Source organism: Callithrix jacchus, chromosome 1 (genome assembly GCF_049354715.1).
Source record: "Callithrix jacchus isolate 240 chromosome 1, calJac240_pri, whole genome shotgun sequence".
In the NCBI taxonomy this organism is placed as follows: domain Eukaryota; kingdom Metazoa; phylum Chordata; class Mammalia; order Primates; family Cebidae; genus Callithrix; species Callithrix jacchus.
Window position 1 is genome coordinate 161,589,033 of NC_133502.1, and position 21,138 is coordinate 161,610,170.

At 42.4% G+C, this 21,138-nt stretch overlaps 1 protein-coding gene across 3 annotated transcripts; it reads left to right on the plus strand.

Annotated features, from left to right (window-relative positions):
* Positions 1 to 209: 209 nt before the first annotated feature.
* Positions 210 to 17,303, plus strand: PRPF4 (pre-mRNA splicing tri-snRNP complex factor PRPF4). Of its 3 annotated transcripts, none has more exons than XM_009001512.5 (14): positions 210 to 325; positions 1,100 to 1,280; positions 3,288 to 3,474; positions 7,410 to 7,497; positions 7,895 to 7,974; positions 8,152 to 8,245; positions 9,037 to 9,131; positions 10,599 to 10,657; positions 11,108 to 11,231; positions 12,692 to 12,781; positions 14,910 to 15,032; positions 15,144 to 15,251; positions 15,342 to 15,460; positions 15,946 to 17,303. In XM_009001512.5, the coding sequence occupies exons 1-14, from the start codon at positions 299 to 301 to the stop codon at positions 16,137 to 16,139; spliced, it is 1,569 nt and encodes a 522-aa protein (XP_008999760.1). In that variant the 5' UTR covers positions 210 to 298; the 3' UTR covers positions 16,140 to 17,303. The 3 variants fall into 3 exon arrangements, with proteins under 3 accessions (XP_008999760.1, XP_002743259.2, XP_035110987.1); XM_002743213.7 differs by having other exon boundaries at positions 1,103 to 1,280; XM_035255096.3 differs by lacking the exons at positions 210 to 325; positions 1,100 to 1,280; positions 3,288 to 3,474; ... (1 more) ...; positions 7,895 to 7,974; positions 8,152 to 8,245 and having other exon boundaries at positions 9,066 to 9,131; positions 10,560 to 10,657.
* The last annotated feature ends 3,835 nt before the right edge of the window (positions 17,304 to 21,138 follow it).

The window sequence follows — 21,138 nt, forward strand, 5'->3', positions numbered from 1 at the left end:
GGTAAGCCAACTGGACTACACTTCCCAGACTACTTGGAGCCTCTCTCTCAGCAGAATCTCGTCTTGCGCGAGCTTTCTCCGATGTTCTAGGAGGCATGCCCCTCAATACGATCACACCGCTTCCTACTACGACTTCCATCATGCTCCGCGCCGCTCCGGGCGCGGCTACGGCTCTCGGCACACGTCCGGTCGGTGACGCACTTCCGATCGGTGATGCTCATCCGCTCTGCTGGGCGCGCGGTGGACGATCTGAATCGGAGACCTCAGGTTTCGCTGTAGCTTTTCTCCAGAGCCCGGCATGGCTTCCTCGCGAGCTTCCTCCACGGTACAGAGCCCGGGATCTCAGCTCACTCTGGCAGGAAGCGCGAAGGGGGAAGGGGGTCCTTGCGGGAAGGGGCCGTTAGGGAACGGGAGAAGGCGGTGGAGGGCCGAGGAGGAAGGCTGTGGGACTCCGTGTCCTAGACAGCCGAGCACCGTTTTCCTGATCCCTAAGCGCTTTCGTGGACTATAGCTTATTTGCACCTCTCCGACTACATCCCTGAAGGGCAAACATCTCTTCGGACTGATCCAGTAACGGTGCTCTGAAATAGGGAAGTGTCTTGGCCAAGATTGATGCCTTTGGCAGATCTCAGAACTTTAATGAGACCTACTAACTCCTACTGCCTCAGGTCTAGAAACGTTTGAAATATATACGCTAGTAATCTTGTAACTTGTTCTTCTTTAGCACCGCGTTAGTTATTTCATCTATATTTGGTACTTCCCCAGTGATGAGCAGTAACCCTGGAAGCATCGTAAAACACGAGATTGCACACTTCCAACAGAATGAAGTAAACAGATTGCAGAGCAAACCCTTGATAGAAAAATACCCGAGAGAACCTCACTAGTTTTATCAATCCTGTCAACCAAAGTGAGGGACTGAAACACCCTCCCCCTACCCTCATCTCCTCAAATCAATGAAGAACATCTTAAGCAGTGTCCAATTTGTCCTTTCAATTACAGAGGAAGTAGGACTGTGAAACTCAGGGTGAGCTTCATCCTCTGGGGAAGTCCAGCAAATTGTTAAGATTAAGCGTTAGTTTAAGTCAGATTTTTGATTTAGCAGGCAACCAAAACTAAAGCACCTGATGACTTAGTTGCTCCGGTTGTGAAGAAGCCACATATCTATTATGGAAGTTTGGAAGAGAAGGAGAGGGAGCGTCTGGCCAAAGGAGAATCTGGGATTTTGGGGAAAGAAGGACTTAAAGCAGGAATCGAAGCTGGAAATATTAATATAACCTCTGGTAAGATGCAAGTTGTGAGTTCATCTTTACCTCTTGATGTAATGAATACCTTCCTAAACTTAAATATCACCAGTTTTATAATGTAAAAAAATTTCAATTCTTTTTTTTTTTTTTTGAGCTAGAGTCTCGCCCTGTCACCCAGGCTGGAGTAGTGTCGCGATCTCGGCTCGCTGCAACCTCCGTCTCCCTGCAACCTCCGTCTCCCTGATTCAAGCAGTTCTCCTGCCTCAGCCTCCTGAGTAGCTGGGATTACAGGAATGCACGACCACACCCAGCTAATTTTTGTATTTTGAGTAGAGATGGGGTTTCACCATATTGCCCAGTCTGGTCTCCAACTTCTGACCTCATGATCCACCCACCTCGGCCTCCCAAAGTGCTGGTATTAGAGATGTGAGCAATCACACCTGGCTGAGATCTCTTTTTTTGTTATAAAAGTAATCGTGGCCAAGCCCAGTGGCTCACACCTGTAATTCCAGCACTTTGGGAGGCTGAGACGTGGGAGGATGGCTTGAGCCCAGGAATTCAACACCAGCTTGGGCAAATAGTGATACCCCATCTCTACAAAAAGTAGAAAATTAGCCAGGCATGACACATGCGTGTGTTCCCGGCCAATTGGGGTTCTGAAGTGGGAGGTTGAGACTGCAGTGAGCCATGATTGTGCCACTGCACTCCAGCCTGGATAACACAGCAAGACCCTATCTCAAAAAAAAAAGTAATTGTTATTTTTCTTTTAATAGGTGAAACAACATATGAGTGTGTGAAGTAGAAAATCCTGTATATTTTAATTAATTGGTTGTATATCTCTCTGAGAATTTTAATACAGATATAAAAATAGGTAATTTTTTCTCTAAATGAAGACATGATATATATAAATTGTTGAATAACCTGCATTTTTCATTTTATATACCATTGAGGATATCTTTCCATGTCAGTAATGTGAGGTCCACTATATATTTTAAATACAATGATGCCTATTTGTCATAAGAAATCCAGACAATACCAAAGTGCATAAAGTGAAGACTCCTGTGCAGTAGGGCATCAATCAAGTTTCTCAGTGATCCTCTTACACATTTTCTTTTCTAAACACATGCACTATAGCCTAATGACTTTTTAAACTCTTTTTTTTTTTTTTTTTTTTTTTTTGAGATGGGGTCTTGCTCTGTCACCCAGGCTGGAGTTCAGTGACACAATCTCGGCTCACTGCAACCTCCGTCTCCCTGATTCAAGCAATTCCCCTGTCTCAGCCTCCCCAGTAGCTAGGACTACAGGCACGTGCCACCATGCCCAGCTAACTTTTTGTATTTTTAGTAGAGACAAGGTTTCACCATGTTAGCCAGGATGATCTCTGTCTCCAGACCTCATGATCTGCCCACCTTAGCCTCCCAAAGTGCTGGGATTACAGGCATGAGTCACCGCGCCTGGCCAACTTTTTTAACTTTTTATGTTGTTTTTAAACAGAACATCACCACTGTACCTCTCATTTTTTATCACACTTGTATTTTGGTGTGGGTTTCAAAACTATTGCTAGATTATCCAGAAATCCTTATTGTTGTGAAACTCATTTACAGTGTAATTATTTCCAGTTTACTAGTTAATTATTTGTTAAGTATTCCTATACTGGGACTGCTTTAGAGAATAAATATTTTTGGCCACTGTTACAATAATGTTTCTGTTACATCTTCTGGATGACAGCCTATAACTCATTTGCAAAAGATGTTCTGTACTCTTACTTTCTGGTCTCAGCCAAGGTGTGTGTTTATTATATAGGTGTAAAGTTAATAAATGAAACAAGGTGGCTTGAACCATTTTCCTGCCTTTTGAAGCTGTGTCATTTAGATTTATGTGTTTGGCATAATTTAATAAACTGAAAAACAGTAAAGTATAAAATGTGTAATATATTAGACAGTTACCTTTCCCTCAGGGCATACACAGACTGAGGTTACTAGAAATTATTTCTTTCTCTATCAGAAGAAGATCTGCTGATGTTGCCTGTTTTCTTTTTAATAGGAGAAGTGTTTGAGATTGAAGAGCACATCAGTGAGCGACAGGCAGAAGTATTGGCTGAGTTTGAGAGAAGGAAGCGAGCCCGGCAGATCAATGTCTCCACAGATGACTCAGAGGTCAAGGCTTGCCTTAGAGCCTTGGGGGAACCTATCACACTTTTTGGAGAGGGCCCTGCTGAAAGAAGAGAAAGGTACCCTTCCTAAATATTTACTTTTTTCTTTATTATCATCACAGGGTTCTAGTCCAAATTTCAGTTGATCTTTTAGTTGAAACTTTAATAGAATGTCTCAAATCATGCTAACAATATCTTACTGTGTTTATATGAGTTAGCCTATAATCTGTCTTGGGCCAGTTTTTTCTCCAGTATTATTGTTTCTTTTTTTTTTTTTTGAGACTGAGTCCTGCTCTGTCACCCAGGCTGGAGTGCAGTGGCATGATCTCAGCTCACTGCAGCCTCCACATCCCAGATTCAAGCGATTCTCCTTCCTCAGCCTCCAGAATGGCTGGGATTACAGGCCACTCTGGGATTACTTGCCACCATGCCTGGCTGATTTTTGTATTTTTAATAGAGACAGGGTATCACCATGTTGGCCAGGCTCATCTTAAACTCCTAACGTCAAATGATTCAACCAACTTGGCCTCCCAGAGTGCTGGGATTACAAGTGTGAGCCACCACACCTGGCCAGTTTTTCTTTATAGACTGTGAAGAGGGTGTTAACATGCTCCCTTGCCTCCCCTCCCCAGTGTGAGTTTTGAATTGGATAAACATTTGTTATTGAGCTTTGAAAATTTAGACATCAAATACATTCATATCAGTGACATAAAACAATGATAAATGTGTTTCAGATTTTATTGAAGTGGGGTACCATCCTCGGATAATGCCCTCTTGGGATCCGAAGGTTGCAGTCATTTAGTTGTGGCCTAGCCATATACAATTATGAGGAGCCCCTCTGATGTCTCTGTCCACTGCCTCATCTCTCCTTCATCATCCAGCTTGTTAGAAGGGTTTTTGTATTACTCTCTTGAGGTCCTTAGCCTTATTTACTCTTCAACCTGCTGCAAACTGACAGACCCCTACCACATTAAAATTGCTCTTTGTTACGGTCACCAACCCACCTTTATAAGAATAGCCCTAGTATACTGCCAGCCACTCCCTCCTTGAAATACTCCCTTTCACTCTCCTAAGACCAAATCCTCTTGATTTTCTTCTCTCTCACTAGCTAATTCTTCTCACTTACCTTCTAAACCTCTTTTTCTCTGCCTATTCTTTACAGTCTGCCTTCTCCTCTACTTCCCTTGGTGATCAGATCTACTTCCTTGGCATCATTCCTGTGTGTGTTCTGATGATTCCCAAATCTATCGTCATAGCTCAGGTATCCTACAGGTACTTCAAACTGGAAACATGTGAATTGAAATCTTTCCCCACCTCTCTTCTATTCTCATACAGTTCTTAGTTGAAAATCTACCTAGCCTCCTTTATAATACATCAGCAAAATCTAGTGTGTTCTGCTTGCAAGATACACCTCCAATCTATCCTCTTTGCAATATCTTTACTACTTTCAAATCTGTTCTGTTGTGATAGCCCTAAACGTTGTGTTAATTGCTTGCTTAAAATCCTAGATTGTCCTTTCATCCTTGTAGTAAAAACTCTTATCATGGTCTGTAAGGTCTCAGCCTTACCTGTACCACCCTTCCCAAATTTACTGGAATAGCCACATTGGTCCTTCCAGAATATGCTAGCTCTTTTTATGTCTTTGCACATAATTGGTCTCTCTTTGTTGCTCTCTTTTGCCTTTTAGAGCCCCCCCCAACCTTTTTTTTTTTTCTGTGATAGAGTCTCACTCTGTCACCCATGCCTGGAGTAGCCTGATCTTGACTCACTGCAACTTCTGCCTCCCAGATACAAACCATTCTCCTGCCTCAGCCTCCCAAGTAGCTGGGACTACAGGCATGTGCCACCATGCCCAGCTATTTTTAGTAGAGACGGGGTTTCACTATGTTGTCCAGGCTGGTCTCAAACTCCTGACCTCAAGTGATCTGACCACCTCAGCCTCCCAGAGTGCTGGGATTACAGGCATGAGCCACTGTACCAGGTCTTTCTTCTTTTTTTAACCTAGATCCCTGTCAAACTTTATTCTTTTGTTTCAGCTTAAATGCCACCTATTCAAAGAAGCCTATTGTCCACCTAACCCCTCAGTTCTCTTGTCATAGTATGTTATTTTATTGGCCTTTTGAAAGGGTGTTGTTTTTTATTGTTTAATAAGAGTAAATAACAGGCTGTTTTTTCTAGCAGCAAAGTCTATCTTATTTATTATTATGTTCCTTAAATAGATCCTTTGAGTTACTACTGCTACTGTCTAAATTTCAGTCCCCTATTGTGACTTACAGAGTTGCTACAACAGTGCTGTCTGATTTTCCTGCCTTCCTGCCTTTATTCTTCCCTTTTAATTCATTCTCTATGTTTTCAGGGATCTTTCTCACCTGTAAATGCTCCTGAGCACGGCATTAGCCATTCTTTTTTTTTTTTTTTTTTTTTTTTTGAGATGGAGTCTTGCTCCGTCACCAGGCTGTAGTGCAGTAGTGCGATCTCGGGTCACTGCAACCTTCATCTCCTGGATTCAAGCAATTCTCCTGCCTCAGCCTCCCAAGTAACCGGGACTAAGGTGTGTGCCACCACACCCAGCTAGTTTTTATATTTTTAGTAGAGACGGGGTTTCACCATGTTGGCCAGGATGGTCTCGATTTCTTGACCTTGTGATCCACCTGCCTCAGCCTCCCAAAGTGCTAGGATTACAGAGGCATTAGCAATTCTTTGTGACCTGGCCCCTCCTCACATTTGCAGCTCTATTCTTCACCAGCTCTCTTCTGTGTTCCACACTCCAGGCAAACTGAATTATTTGTGACTGCAAGCCCAACATGTTTTACTTACCTCCAGACCTTATTTGATTAAAGAATCATAGCATTCCTGGTATAACCATCTGACTTTTTCTCATTCTTGACCTGATTAATTGTTTTAGATATTGGTTTTTTTTTGAGACGGAGTTTCGCTGTTGTTGCACTCCAGACTGGAGTGCAATGGCACGATCTCAGCTCACCGCAACCTCCGCCTTCTGGATTCAAGCAATTCTCCTGCCTCAGCCTCCCGAGTAGCTGGGACTACAGGCGTGCACCACCATGCCCAGCTAATTTTTGTATTTTTAGTAGAGACGGGGTTTCACCTTGTTGACCAGGATGGTCTCAATCTCTTGACCTCGTAATCCACCTGCCTCGGCCTCCTAAAGTGCTGGGATTATAGGCCTGATATTATTTTTTTTTAATGAAGCCTTCCCTGATCCTCTAAGCCTAGTTAGATGCCCCTTCTATAGTCCCCTCTAGCACACTGTGCTTACTGCCGTCCTGATAGGTAATATAATGTACTGTAGTTTGCCAGTACTCTCTGTCTTTTCCCCAGGACTAAGCTACTTGAAATCCAGAACTGATTCTTAGTCATCACTGTATAGTTAGCACCTGAGTCAATATCCAGTACATTGTGGCACTGAGTGAAAGTTGGTAGTCTTCACAGACAAAGTAGTAGCAGTGTAGGGGCTGGTTGACTCTAAACTGAATAGAGTAATTGTTTATAGTTGGATTTTGGGAATCTCCAAATAGAGACGACTGAAAGAAATCTCACTGGGAGTTTAGGTATCCCCACTTGACTCTTAAAGAAGGTTTCTGGAGGGCCTGGCATAGTGGCTCATGCATGTAATCCCAGCACTTGGGAGGCTGAGGCAGGAGGATCGCTTGAGCTCAGAAGTTCAAGACTTGCCTGGGTAACATAGCAAGACCTTGTCTCTATAGAAAAATTTAAAAATTAGGTATAGCAGTGTACCTGTACTCCCAGCCACTTGGTAGGCTGGGGCAGGAGGATCACTTGAGCCCAGGACGTCAAGGCTGCAGTGAGCCATGATCGTGCCACTGCACTCTAGCCTGGGCAACAAGACCCCATCTCTTAAAAAGAAAAAAAACAGGTTGCTAGATGATTTGAATGGCGAGAGAATAGTAGACCCTTGTTCCCATCTTAGATGTACGTTTTTACAATCTTGTCTCAACCATGTTTAAATTCTGATCTTTTTTTTTCTTTAACAGGTTAAGAAATATCCTCTCAGTCGTTGGTACTGATGCCTTAAAAAAAACCAAAAAGGATGATGAGAAATCTAAGAAGTCCAAAGAAGAGGTAGAACATGTCTTTAACTTCACAGTATAAACGTGAAGAAAATGAGGGCATAGGTTTCTCGTTTTCTGCTTTCAGTGGGTTGCTTTGCTAAGATGATGGGGGGAAATGTCTTTGAAGCCTGTATGATTCAAGAATAATTGCTGAGTAGTTTTGGTTCCTTTGTAAGTATGAATGGAGCTAAGGGAGTTTTCCAGTCAGGAAAGATTCATAGTATTCCTGGTATAACCATCTAATTACATATCGTAGAAAAATACATAGTAGAAAGCTATATGCCTGATTTCATCCTATTACCGAACAAATTCACCTCCTTTCTGGGCATTTAAAATAGAGAAATGACAGTTATGAGAGGAGTAGAATGCTTCAGACTTGACCTTTCTGCTCTTAATTTGCCTTTCAGTATCAGCAAACCTGGTACCATGAAGGACCAAACAGCTTGAAGGTGGCGAGACTATGGATTGCTAATTATTCACTGCCCAGGTAAGGAGAGCCTCCAGTAGAAGAAGGAAGCATATTTTTTGCTTGTGTTTCCTCTCAGGAACTGAGTGCTTGATGGTGACTGTGGTTGTTAAGTGAAATTGAGAGGTAGAGATACCCCTTGAGTGGGCCCTTGTTTACAACCCTGTTGCTCCTGGTGTTGATGTTTCTATGTCACAGGGCAATGAAACGCTTGGAAGAGGCCCGACTCCATAAGGAGATTCCTGAGACAACGAGGACCTCCCAGATGCAGGAGTTGCACAAGTCTCTCCGGGTAAGATGCTCCCAGTGATTGTCCTATGTCTTAAAGGTTCTTAATGTTTGATTTTTCTACTTTGGCCCACCTCTGGGAAGGTAGAGGCAGCTAGAGTGATTCCTCCTTGCTTGAGTTGAGCTGTTGCGACATGGAAGGAGTCATCAGTTAATGTGGCAGGAGCTTACTGTGCTTTGTACTCAGCAGAGGCCAATGGTTCTGTTCCTTAATTCTCCCCGTTAATATGTCAAAGTTTTAGATTTCTCTGGCGTTTTCTGTTTATATTTAACTGACTCAGAAGCTGCAACTGTAGAAAACAACTGGACACAGTCGCTTATGCCTGTAATCCCAGCACTTTGAGAGGCAGAGGCAGGCAGATGACTTGAGCTCAGGAGTTTGACAACAGCCTGGTGAACATGGTGAAACTGTCTCTACTAAAAGCACAAAAATTTGCCAGGTGTGGCATGCACTTATAATCCCAGGTACCTGGGAGGCTGAGACAGGAGGATTACTTGAACCCAGGAGGTGGAGGTTGCAGTGAGCCAAGATCGTGCCACCACACTCTACCCTGGACGACAGAGCAAGACTCTGGGAAAAAAAAAAGACTGTAGAAAACAGTGTGCCGGAGTTTCAGAGAACTTCATTTATCAATGTACGTGTCTTCTAACAGCAACAACAAAACCATGGAAGAATCTTGGGATGGGTTAAAACCCAAAAGTTGCTTTGTTGTTCTTTTTATGGTAGAAAAGCTAAGGAACTCTTAGATTAACCTAATAATGATCACCGTGTGTGTGGTTTTTTTTCTTTTTTAGTCTTTGAATAATTTTTGCAGTCAGATTGGGGATGATCGCCCTATCTCCTACTGTCACTTTAGTCCCAATTCCAAGATGCTAGCCACAGCTTGTTGGTAAGTTTCATTTTGCAGTGACATTTTTTCCTAAAGGGGAACAGGCTCAGGAGAAAAATCAGTGTTTGTTGTAGACATCTATTTCTACATTCTCTTTCTTTCCTTCTCATGAGCACACCAAACTACAGATGCCCGTGCTCTACCTGTTGTATAATACAGTGTAGCCTTTGTTTAGCTATTCTCACTATTCACCAGTGACCCCAGAGATCCATTACACAGAGCACTCTGTCACATTCTTGACACTAGTGTTTTGGAGCAGGACATGTAGTAAGTTTATGGACCAACTAGTATCCATAACTCAGTCTAGGTTTTCTTTTTCAGTTATGTGACCTCACTAAGATACTTAATCCCTGTAAGCTTCAGTGTCCTTCTCTGTAAAGTGGGACGAGGTAGTGTTTGTAAAGCATTTTGCCTTGACAGTACCTGGTATGTAGTAAGGACTCATTAAACATTAATTATTGGTTTATCTTTGTTTTTTTTTTAATCACCACATATGCAGAAAACTCTTAGGATATGGTAACTTTGTTGTTTTGTTTGAGTTTTTTTTGTGTGGGATATGGCTATCTAATGAGAAAGGAAGCTTTGAATGCAGACTTTGAACACTGAATGCACAGGAGCTACTTCACTAGGCAGACCTTGAGACTGGTTCAGGAGAACCAAAGGACTGCACAAATCAGTCCACTCACCACCCTTATCACCTTAACTATAAAGCGTAAATAGTGCTTCCTGCCGTATCTGCTTCACAGGTCTGTTAGAAAGATCATTTGAGTTAATAGATATAAAAGTAATTTGTTGAAAAATTTCCAAAATAAGAAGTCTCTAAAAAATTTAAGACCAGCCAGGCACGGTGGCTCACGCTTGTAGTCCCAGCACTTTGGAAGGCCATAGTGGAAGGATCACTTGAGCCTAGGAGTTTGAGACCAGCCTGGGCAACATAGTGATAACCCTGTCTCTACAAAAATTTTTTTTAATTTATTTAATTTTAAAAATATTAGCTACTCAGGAGGCCAGGGCGATAGAATTACCTGAGCCTGGGAGGTTGAGGCTGCAGTGAGCTGTGATCACACCACTGCACCCCAGCTTAGGTGACAGAGTGACACCCTTTCTCAAAAAAAAATTTAAATACTTTGTAATCAGCAAAATACTATTCATATTTAAGGATAGTATCACTATTAATATTATTGGATCGTTTAATTTGCCCCACCTACCCTCAAAAATGGATCCAAAAGTTAAGAAGAATGACAACCTGTGCAGGGTTAATTATAGTCCAGTAAAAGCCTCTGGTTGCATGCGGGCTGGAGGTGGCTTTTTGTTCTATAACCTTCCAACTATAAGGCTTTTATTTTTTGGTCAGCCATTGTAATGTTTATTGGGGGTGAGAAGAGATTGTCCTTTAGTAATGTTACCAAGGTACCTTTTCCTTCCCAGACCAACCCTGGCTGAGATGCTTTCCTTTGTATTTGATAGGAGTGGGCTTTGCAAGCTCTGGTCTGTTCCTGACTGCAACCTCCTTCACACTCTTCGAGGTAAGTTCGAGTCTTATCTAAATCTCAGTCTTTTTCCCAGTGTGAACTCAGATAAGCCATAAACTCTGCATGACGCTTAGACCCTGTACACACAGCATTAATTCTTGATTTAATTTGGTTTGGTTTTCTCTGGCTGCAAGACTGGACTATCACAACTTTATACAGGTTCACTTTTCTCTTGTGTCCAGTCATACTCTGGCATTTTATCATCTCTAAACCAAAAAATACAATGGTTTTTTTTTGTGTTTTACTTTTTAAAAATATATACTTTAAATATTAGCTGAAATTAAAATAGTTCATGTTTCAGTAGTTGAATAGTCACTTTAATACTCTGTATGTCCACATGTTTCCTAGTATATACTTACTTGTGATGTTTATTATAGTCTGTATTTGTACTTAGGTTATAAAGAGGCAGGAACCTTGTAACTTTCATCTCTTATACTCCTTTAGGACATAACACAAATGTAGGAGCAATTGTATTCCATCCCAAATCTACTGTCTCCTTGGACCAAAAAGATGTCAACCTGGCTTCTTGTGCAGCTGATGGCTCTGTGAAGCTTTGGAGTCTCGACAGGTGAATATCACTGTTCTGTGGTACATACTGCCTTCACTAAAGTAGATATTTAATTGGTTGGCTCTCAGGACTTCAGGTTAAAAATCTGGCATTTAGGCCAGGCAGGGTGGGCATACCTGTAAGGCTGAGGCAGGAGAATTGCTTAAACCCAGGAGGCGGAGGTTGCAGTGAGCCAAGTTTGTATCACTGCACTGCAGCCTGGGGGACAGAGCAAGACTCCATCTTGAAAGAAAAAAAATCTGGCATTTAACTCCCAAGATGGTCTAAGAGTCAAGGTAACTTAGTGTGTAAATGAAATAAGTGAAAGATTTCATTCTTAGGCCTCTTCTTACTAGAGGAATTATGTCAGTTTTTTCTTACCTATTAACTTTGGATGTTGATTTTTGTCTGTAGCCTAGTGACCACTAATTTCCTAGCTCCATTTATTCCAGAAAGACCCAGCCCACTTCCTACATGATAGATTAACAATGAACTAAAGGTGATATTCTTGGCAGTTCATTGGTTCTTAGCAGACAGCCATAGGCGAGAGGAAAGTGGGTTCTGTAGCAGTATTGCCAAGGAGATGGTCTCCTCCCAATAGCACCATCCTTTACCTGGAGTGTACTTTCCAACTACAACAGGTTTTTAAAATGTGTTTATATGGTTTTTTCCAAAAAAAACTTTGGAAGCACCCTGTTGAGCAAAAGACATCTGAATTTACTTGCTTAGTTTTCTTTCTTTGGGAAAACATATGAAGGTTTTTACTCGAGAATTTTTATAAGAACTAATTATTGTCTTCACTCTTTGCCAGACAGGGTCTCACTTATGAGCACAGCGAGTTTTAATTGGCTTTGGTAATACTTAGCAATATTTATTCCCCTAGGGCTTTGACTTGTTCTGTGTATGCACATTGACAGAGTTCCCTTTTTAATTGCCCTCCTTAGAGTTCATGTTTATTTCCTTTTGCTGATGTTTCAGATCTTTTCGTGGTTGCTAGGTAGCAGAGTTTAATGGCCACCAAAAGGAGACTAAGCCTCGTCTCTCTTTAGGAGTTCCTTTTTCCATTTGGATCTTGTAACCAGCCTAAATTTGAAAAAGGTTTATATGTAATCCATTTGTACCAAAACTATGTGAATTCTGTGTCCTTATATCTCTTCCAAAGCATGTTTTCTTTCTAGAATCCAGGTATTTTTTGGGTGCAGAGTAACTATTTTGCTTATTGGGTCAAAGTATTTTACAAGTATAAGTACAATTTAGCCTCTCATGTTGTACAGAATGGGTATATCTGCACAAAAGCTTATCATTTCATGAATATTTTATGTCTGTAAAATTGTTTATATGGGGGTCCAAAGTGGCTCCCGCCGGAGCTCATGGCGCTCGCGAAGGCGAGGTCATCAGTTCAAGGCTAACCTGAGCAACCTCATTAGCTCAAACTGACTGGCAAAAAAAAAAAATTGTTTATATGTTTGATTTCTTTTCAGTGATGAACCAGTGGCAGATATTGAAGGCCATACAGTGCGTGTAGCCCGGGTAATGTGGCATCCATCAGGACGTTTCCTGGGTACCACCTGGTGAGCCATCCTGTTACTCTTTTATCCCTACAGGCCTGTGGCATCTTGTTAACACTTTATGGCTATCTGCCAGGTAAATGTTTAGAGCAGAGATCTTCAAGTAGAATTTTCTTGGGCTGCAGGGAACCAGAATCAGAGAATGTTTAATATAGTGAGGGATAAGTATATTTGCCTTTTTTTTTTCTTTGAGACAGAGTCTCACTCTGTCATCCAGGCTGGCGTGCAATGGCACGATGTCAGCTCACTGTAACCTCCTCTTCCCAGGTTCAAGTGATTCTTCTACCTCAGCCTCCCGAGTAGCTGGAACTACAGGCATGTGACACCACATCCGGCTAATTTTTTATTTTTAGTAGAGACAGGGTTTCACCATGTTGCCTAGACTGGTCTCAAACTCCTGACCTCAGGTGATCTGCCCACCTCGGCCTCCCAAAGTGCTGGGATTACAGGTGTGAGCCACCATGCCTGGCTATATTTGCCTTTAAATTACAATTAATCCAAAATTTCAGAGTTACAAATTGCCCAAAAACAAAGATTTTCACCTTGACCAGTGCTACAGGTATACAAGTCTCCCTTCTTGGTTCTGTAAATTCAAGGAGGCTAGAATCTGCTAGGAAACTTTTCCATTAAGCTATAATTTACATATAGTGGAATGGATTTACTTTAAGTGTACAGTGATATCATTCTTTACAAATGCATACCGTTCCTGTGACCCAGACCCCTGTCAATATAGTGAACGGTTCCATTGCCCCAAAAAGGTCCCTCATGCCCTTTTCCAGCCAACTCCCACTTCCAAAGCAACCGCTGATCTGATTTCTATCACCATAAATTAATGATGTCTGTTCATACTGTATGAATTCATCTTGGCAGGCTTTTACTCAGCATAACATTTTTATGAGGGAGTCGTGTTGCATGTATCAGTAATTCCTTTTAATTGCTGGGGGTTATTATTTGCGTGACTGTACCATAGTTTATCCATTCTCCTGTTGATGGACACTTGGGCTGTTTCCAGGTTTGGGCCAGTCAGAATGCAGCTGCTATAAATATTCTTGTACCGGGCTTTTTGCGGACATGAGAACAATTGCTGGGTCACAGGGTAGAGGCCTTAGGTGTATATTTAACTTTTTCTAAACTCCCCTCCAGTTTTCCAAAACAGTTACACCATTTTACATTCCCAGAATTCTGGTTATTTCACGTCCCTGTTAACATTTGGTGTCGTCAGTCTTACTGCTTCTCCCCATCTAGCAGGTGTGTAGTGAAACCCCATGGTTTTCATTCTTAAGACCCTGATCACTGTTGCTGTTGAGTACTTTGCCTGGTTTTTTTAATTGAGTTTGTCTCTTTTGTCTTTATCTCCATGTCCATAGTCAATTCTGCCAATGTGTATTGAAGAGACTTTCCTTTGTCTGTTGGAATTGTTTTAATACCCTTACTGAAAATCATCTGACCATACATGTGTGGGTTATGAGCGATTTGTATATCCCCAACATCCAATTTAGGGCCCAGTAAATGTATAAATGCTTGAGGAATGAAAGAACGTAACAGTGGAGGAAGAAAGAAGGCAACAGAGTCTTTTCTGGGCCATTCTTGGGGAATCCTGTTATTAAAATAGCCACTAGGTTGTACATGATGGCTCATACCTGTAATCCCAGCACTTTGGAAGGCCAAGGTGGGCAGATCACCTGAGCTCAGGAGTTCGAGACCAGCCTGGCCAACATGGTGAAACTCTATTTCTACAAAAAAAAAAACACAAAAATTAGCCGGGCATGATGGTGCACGCCTGTAGTCCCAGCTACTCAGGAGGCTGAGGCAGGAGAATGGCTTAAACCCAGGAGATGGAGGTTGCAGTGAGCCGAGATTGCATCACTGCACTCCAGCCTGGGCGACGGAGTGAGACTCTGTCTCAAAAAAAATTAGGCATTAGAGGTTTACAGCTATTCCACGGTTCTCAGTTAGCACCTAAGACAGATAAGCTTAGTTGTTGAGTTATTATTTATGTCAGAAAGGAGCTTCCTGTTATATGTTTCTATGAGTAGTTCAGAAGCATTAATAACTTAAGCTATGATGACTTATGTGTTGTAGAAACTGAATAAATACCAGCTGGTTGATTGTTAGTGTGATTTCATTTTAGCTATGACCGTTCATGGCGCTTATGGGATTTGGAGGCTCAAGAGGAGATCCTGCATCAGGAGGGCCACAGCATGGGTGTGTATGACATTGCCTTCCATCAAGATGGCTCTTTGGCTGGCACTGGGTAAGGCTTCTCCCATATAGCCAGGGGCAGTTCAGTACTCTCACCTCTTGTGTATGTCTCCTTCCACAGAGAACTGGATTCACAGTGTTCATTTGTAAATTATTTTATCAGGGGACTGGATGCATTTGGTCGAGTTTGGGACCTACGCACGGGACGTTGCATCATGTTCTTAGAAGGCCACCTGAAAGAAATCTATGGAATAAATTTCTCCCCCAATGGGTAAAATAAACACAGTGAATGAGGGGTGAAAAAGGGTTCTTGGTCAGAAAGCACTGTACTTCTAACTTCAATACTGCATCCAATCCACAGCTATCACATCGCAACCGGCAGCGGTGACAACACCTGCAAAGTGTGGGACCTTCGACAGCGGCGTTGCGTCTACACCATCCCTGCTCATCAGAACTTAGTGACTGGTGTCAAGTTTGAGCGTAAGCCTTCCTCCTGGTTTAGATCTAAATGACACAGGCAAACAGGATGTGTTTCTCTGGAATGCAGGCCAGGCTTTAGCTTAACTGAGAAGTAGAACAGGAGAGCATATGACCACAGTTAAAGGAACAAATTCTAATTTCCTTCCCCCTGCCATGCCTTAGATCTGTGGAGAAGCATGCTGTGAGTGCTTTGCTTCATTCTTTCCTCTATGGATGTTCTGAGCACTGAGTCCTTAATATTATTCTGAACAGATTCTCTGTCAGGGAATGCGCCAAAAGACCTTAGTGTTATTTGGTCCCTTAAGTCCACCTGGGGTTATCCCCTTTACCCGGAGGCCTCGTAGGAAGATAGCATCAGTGTTGATTTTTTTCTGAATGTAGAAATACGTTTTTTTTAAATTGCATGTTTTTGCAGACATTTGTGATTTTGTTATCTTCTGCTCTTTTGAATAAAGTCCTCAAGCAATTCCCCTTTTCTTCTGTAGCTATCCATGGGAACTTCTTGCTTACTGGTGCCTATGACAACACAGCCAAGATCTGGACGCACCCAGGCTGGTCCCCGCTGAAGACTCTGGCTGGCCACGAAGGCAAAGTGATGGGCCTAGATATTTCTTCCGATGGGCAGCTCATAGCCACTTGCTCATATGACAGGACCTTCAAGCTCTGGATGGCTGAATAGACAAGACAATGGAAAAAGGACTTGAACCTCAAGCTGTCTCTAAGGAGCTATTTCCTCAAAAGAGAAGAATTCAAGTGTTTAGTTATACCATGTTTTCTGCCAATTACCATGTGTAGACCCTCAGTAGAATTGGATTTCCATGTCAGCCCCCACTCCAGGCAGGCAGCCCAGTCCCTAGGTGATGGTGAACCCCTCTCATGGTTGAAAATTTATTTCTCCTTTTTACACCCTGCCACAAACTGTGTAGACATTGTTTTCATTTATCTTTTGTTTGGCCGGGAGTGGTGGCTCAAACCTGTAATCCTAGTACTTTGGGAGGCCAAGGCAAGCAGACTACTTGAGGTCAGGAGTTCAAGACTAGCCTGGGCAACATAGCAAAACGCCATCTCTACTAAAAAATTAGCCGGGCGTGGTGGCTTGTGCCTATGGTCCCAGCTACTCAGGAGACTGAGGTGGGAGGATCACTTAAGCCTGGAAGACGGAGGTTGCAGTGAGGTGAGATCACACCAATGCACTGTAGCCTGTGTGACAGAGAGACCCTGTCTCTTAAAAAATATATATATACTTTGTTTGAATGCCTTATAGCCTTCCTCACAGCACTCAGGATTGTGACTGACTCTGCATTTTTAATTCTTGAAACTTGGTTTTCCATAACATGGTACATGCTTCAGGACTGCATGTGACCCAGAGAGCGAGGTGGCTGAACTAGATAGAGTCTGGCAGCCCTCGGGTAAAGAGGCACCTCTCACCACTCCTTGGTTAAAGAGTGCGTAACAGCGAGCACTTTTCCTTTCCTTGAGAATAGGAGGTGAAGCAGTAGACTGCAGCTCCCCCGATGGTTATGCTGCGAAAAAGACTGACCTCTTCCTGTTGTGTTTGCTTGGAATGCTGACTGCATCAGGAAACTGAACTGAACATCTGCTTTGTCAGAAAATATCTTTTACTTTACTTTGAAGTTTGGCAATCTTCATGTTAACTTAAAGCAAACCCATTGTGTCAGGATTCAAACAAACGTTTAGAAAGCAAACATGACGTCTCTATTGTACAACCTCCTTTCTGTTGGTTATTTAAAGGATGTACTTCCACATTTGCTACAGTAAAATCCTGTTACAAAAACTACCCTATAAATAATTATTTTCTATAGTTAAAGCATTTTCTGAATCCTAACCATTGGTCTATAGAGGTCTCCTTTTTCTGGTTTGGGATATAATGGATCTCAAATATGGATTACTTTGATTTCTGTCTCCTTAAACACCTTGTTAACAATATCTTTTAAGTTGAGGGCTGTTTACATTGTGGGCCAGACTATCAGCCAGGTCTGGACTCAATTATAATTATTATTTGTCATGCACCTCTTTTCACCTCAACCGAACTCTGTACAACCTCTGAACTCTCAAATTACACAGTAAATTCACAAAAAAACCCAGGAATTTGGAAGAAGAAAGAGTTGTCTATGGAGGAGAGTTAAAGAAGGGCTTCTCGGCAAGGTCTGGTGGCTCATGCCTGTAATCAATCCCAACACTGGGAGGCCGAGGCAGGCAGATCACCTCAGGTCAGGAGTCTGACACCAGCCTGGCTAACATGGTGAAACCCCGATTCTACTAGAAATACAAAAAAATAGGGCATGGTGGCATGCGCCTGTAATCCCCGCTACTTGGGAGGCTGAAGCAGGAGAATTGCTTAAACCCTAGGAGGTGGAGGTTGTGGTGAGCTGAGATGGCGCCATTGTACTGCAGCTTGGGCAACAAAAGTAAAACTCCATCTCAGACCAAAAAAAAAAAAAAGATTTCTTTGCTCTTTTCCTTGAATGTTTAAAACCCTTTTCAGGCCGGGTATGATGGCTCACACCTATAATCCCAGCACTTTGGGAGGCCAAGGCGGGTGGATCACCCAATGTCAGGAGTTTGAGACCAACCTGGCCAACATGGCGAAACCCTGTTTCTACAAAAATTAGCCAGGCATGATGGTGGGTGGGTACCTGTAACCCCAGCTACTCAGGAGCCTGAGGCAGAATTGCTTGAACCTGGGAGGCAGAGGTTGCAGTGAGTCAAGATCATGCCACTACACTCCAGCCTGGGTGACAGAGCAAGACTCCATCTCAAAAAATCCCTTTTCATTTGCCGTTGCAGAGGTTGAGAATGGCTTTGGTCAGCTCTATTCTGTAGACTATAAATGTGATTTATAGCCAAAACAACTGGTTGGTTTTGTTTCATTTTGAGACAGGGTCTTGCTCTGTCGCCCAGGCTGGAGTGCAGTAGTACAAACACAACCCACCACAGGCTTGACCTGTGCTCAAGTGATTCTCCTGCCTCATCCCCTCATCTTCCTGTGTAACTGGGATCACAGGAGGATGCCACCATGCCTGGCTAACTTTTTTGATTTTTTGTAGAGACAGTATTTCACTTTGTTGTCCAGGCTGGTCTCAAATTCCCGGGCTCATGCGATCCTTCTGCCTTGGCCTCCCAAAGTGCTGGGTTACAGGCATGAGCCACTGCGCCTGACCTAAACATACTGTTTTTAATCTGATTTCAGTTATAACCAAATAGTTGCATTTCCTATGTAGTTGTTAAGCTTCCAAATTCTCAGGTCTACACTGTGTTGGTTAACTTTATTATTTAAGTATTAATGAATTCTATTTCATAGATCTCCATGAAGAGGAATTTGTTTGCCTTTTTTGTAGTATGTGTAAAATAATGAAGAACACTGGTGTATTAGCATGCAATTTAGATATAATGTGCTAACAAAGATTTTTAGTTTCTCAGGTTTAAATTTTACTATTAGTTCCCTTTGACTTGTTTTTTGGTTGTTCCAAGAGGTAGCAGTTGAGTGAAAACATTTCATCTCAGCCTTTGACAGAACAAATACCTTGTGGAATATCCATTTCTTCACAGGAATTAAAACATCACTGTAAGAAAGTGGTTAAGAAGTACAAAGCCAGGAGTGGCATTTGTGAAAATGGCAAGATAAACATCATCACCATTTCATAGCACACTTAGTCCCTACCTAGACTGTGTGCTAAGCACATATAGATATTTAATACCCACAGTCTTTTGAGTTTACTACTCCCTTTTTACAGACAAAACTGAGGCTCCAAGAAACACTTGCTCAAGTTTACCCAGCCAGCAAGTGATGGAGCCTGAATTTGAACTGTCATCTGACCACTGGGGACGCTGTGAAGGTTTCACTGGTTCCCCACACTGGCCAGACAGAAGGACCTGTGCAGCCAGCATGGCCTGTTTCCTATGCGAAGTCTGAGCTTTTTAAGGACCCTCCACTTTGTATAATGCCCACCCACCTTTTTATTTTTTAAGAGATGGGATCTCAAACTCCTAGGCTCAAACAATTGTCCTTCCTCAGCCTCCTGAGTAGCTGAGACTACAGGTATGGGCCACTGTGCCCAGCTTTTATACTGCCTTCTTGACAAGTCACCATCTCTGAGCTCATGCCCAATGGAATTAAAGCAACTTCCCCATGTCTTCCCAAATGAATGAGGAGCCTATTGTTATCAACAAGATAGCGATTTGCATTTGTGGATACATGATCTTTCATCCTGTGGAACTGTGGCAACATCAGCATTGCAGCAGGTGTTAATATCCCAGACCTCTGAGCCCTAAAATGTCAGCAGTGCAATTCACCCCCTCCACGGAGTGCAAAAGATGCTCTCATGCATTTCCAGATACATTCCAGGAGGATGGGACTGTCCCAAGGCTAGAGCTACTGAATCTGAAAATAGGAGACACTATAACGTTCAGCCAGCCCTCCGTCTGTATCAGCGGGTTCCACATCAGGGATTCAACCAACCATGGGTCAGGAATATACTACTGAACATAGACAGACTTTTTTTCTTATTATCCCCTAAACAATACAGCATAGCCACTTTACATAGCATTTACATCGTATTAGGTATTGTAAGTCATCAACAGATGAATTAAAGTATACAGGAGGGCGTGTGTGTAGGTTATATGCAAACACTACATCATTTTGTATCAGGGACTTGAGCATCCTCAGATTTAGTTATCTTTAGGAGGTCCTGGAACCATTTCCCCCTGAATATCAAGGGACGATTGTATATCCTCACCTATCAAAAAAAAAAAAAACCGTCAAACTTACGTCTTGTCTTATTTGGGTGGTGTATGAACCACTCCAAGGATATAAGTTCTTTTTTGACTGAAAAGACTCCACTGCCTACTAGCCGGGTGACCTAGAACAAGGTAGCTAAACTCGTGGAGCCTCAGTTTCATCTAAAAATGGGAATTAAGCTTGCTGAGATTAATAATTAAGCTGGCTGAGATTGGTAGGCCCTAGTGCAGAGGCAAGTCTTCCTTCCTGGGCTTTCCTCAGCATCTCCTGTCCTGAGCTGCCCTCACCTGTCCACTTAGCTCAGAAAACATGGTAAGATCATGGCCTAACTTCCCTGCCACAAGTTTAAGGAGCAAAGCCGTGTAAAGAAATGAAGTCAGTGGGGAAAGGTGATGGAGTCCCAGCTTTAGTGTCATTATCTTTGATGGCGCAAATGGAGAGACAGTTGCTAGTCCCCTGATTAGGCAGTTTTCCAACTTTGTAATGGATAATTTTTCTTCATATTGGAGCTTAAACCCATTTGTTTTTTTCTAAATGTGAAATATATGTCTTGAATATTTTGGAGTATTTTGTACATTAAACCCCCTGAGGGGAATCTGACCTTATTTGGAGCAAATCAACCAACTCAAGTTCTGGCCTCTCAAAGCTTATTCCACATACAAAAAAAAAAAAAACCCAAACTTCAAAAGTTATCCTTATATATTTATGATGGTATCTTTTTTGTGTGATGGTATCTTTTTTTTTTTTTTTTTTTAGTGCAGTGATGCTGCAACCTCAATCTCCTGGGTTCAAGGAATTCTCCTGCCTCAGCCTCCCCAGTAGCTGGGATTACAGGCGTGTGTGCCACAACGCCCAGGTAATTTTTTTGTATTTTTAGTAGAAATGGGGTTTCACCACGTTGGCCAGGCTGGTCTCGAAC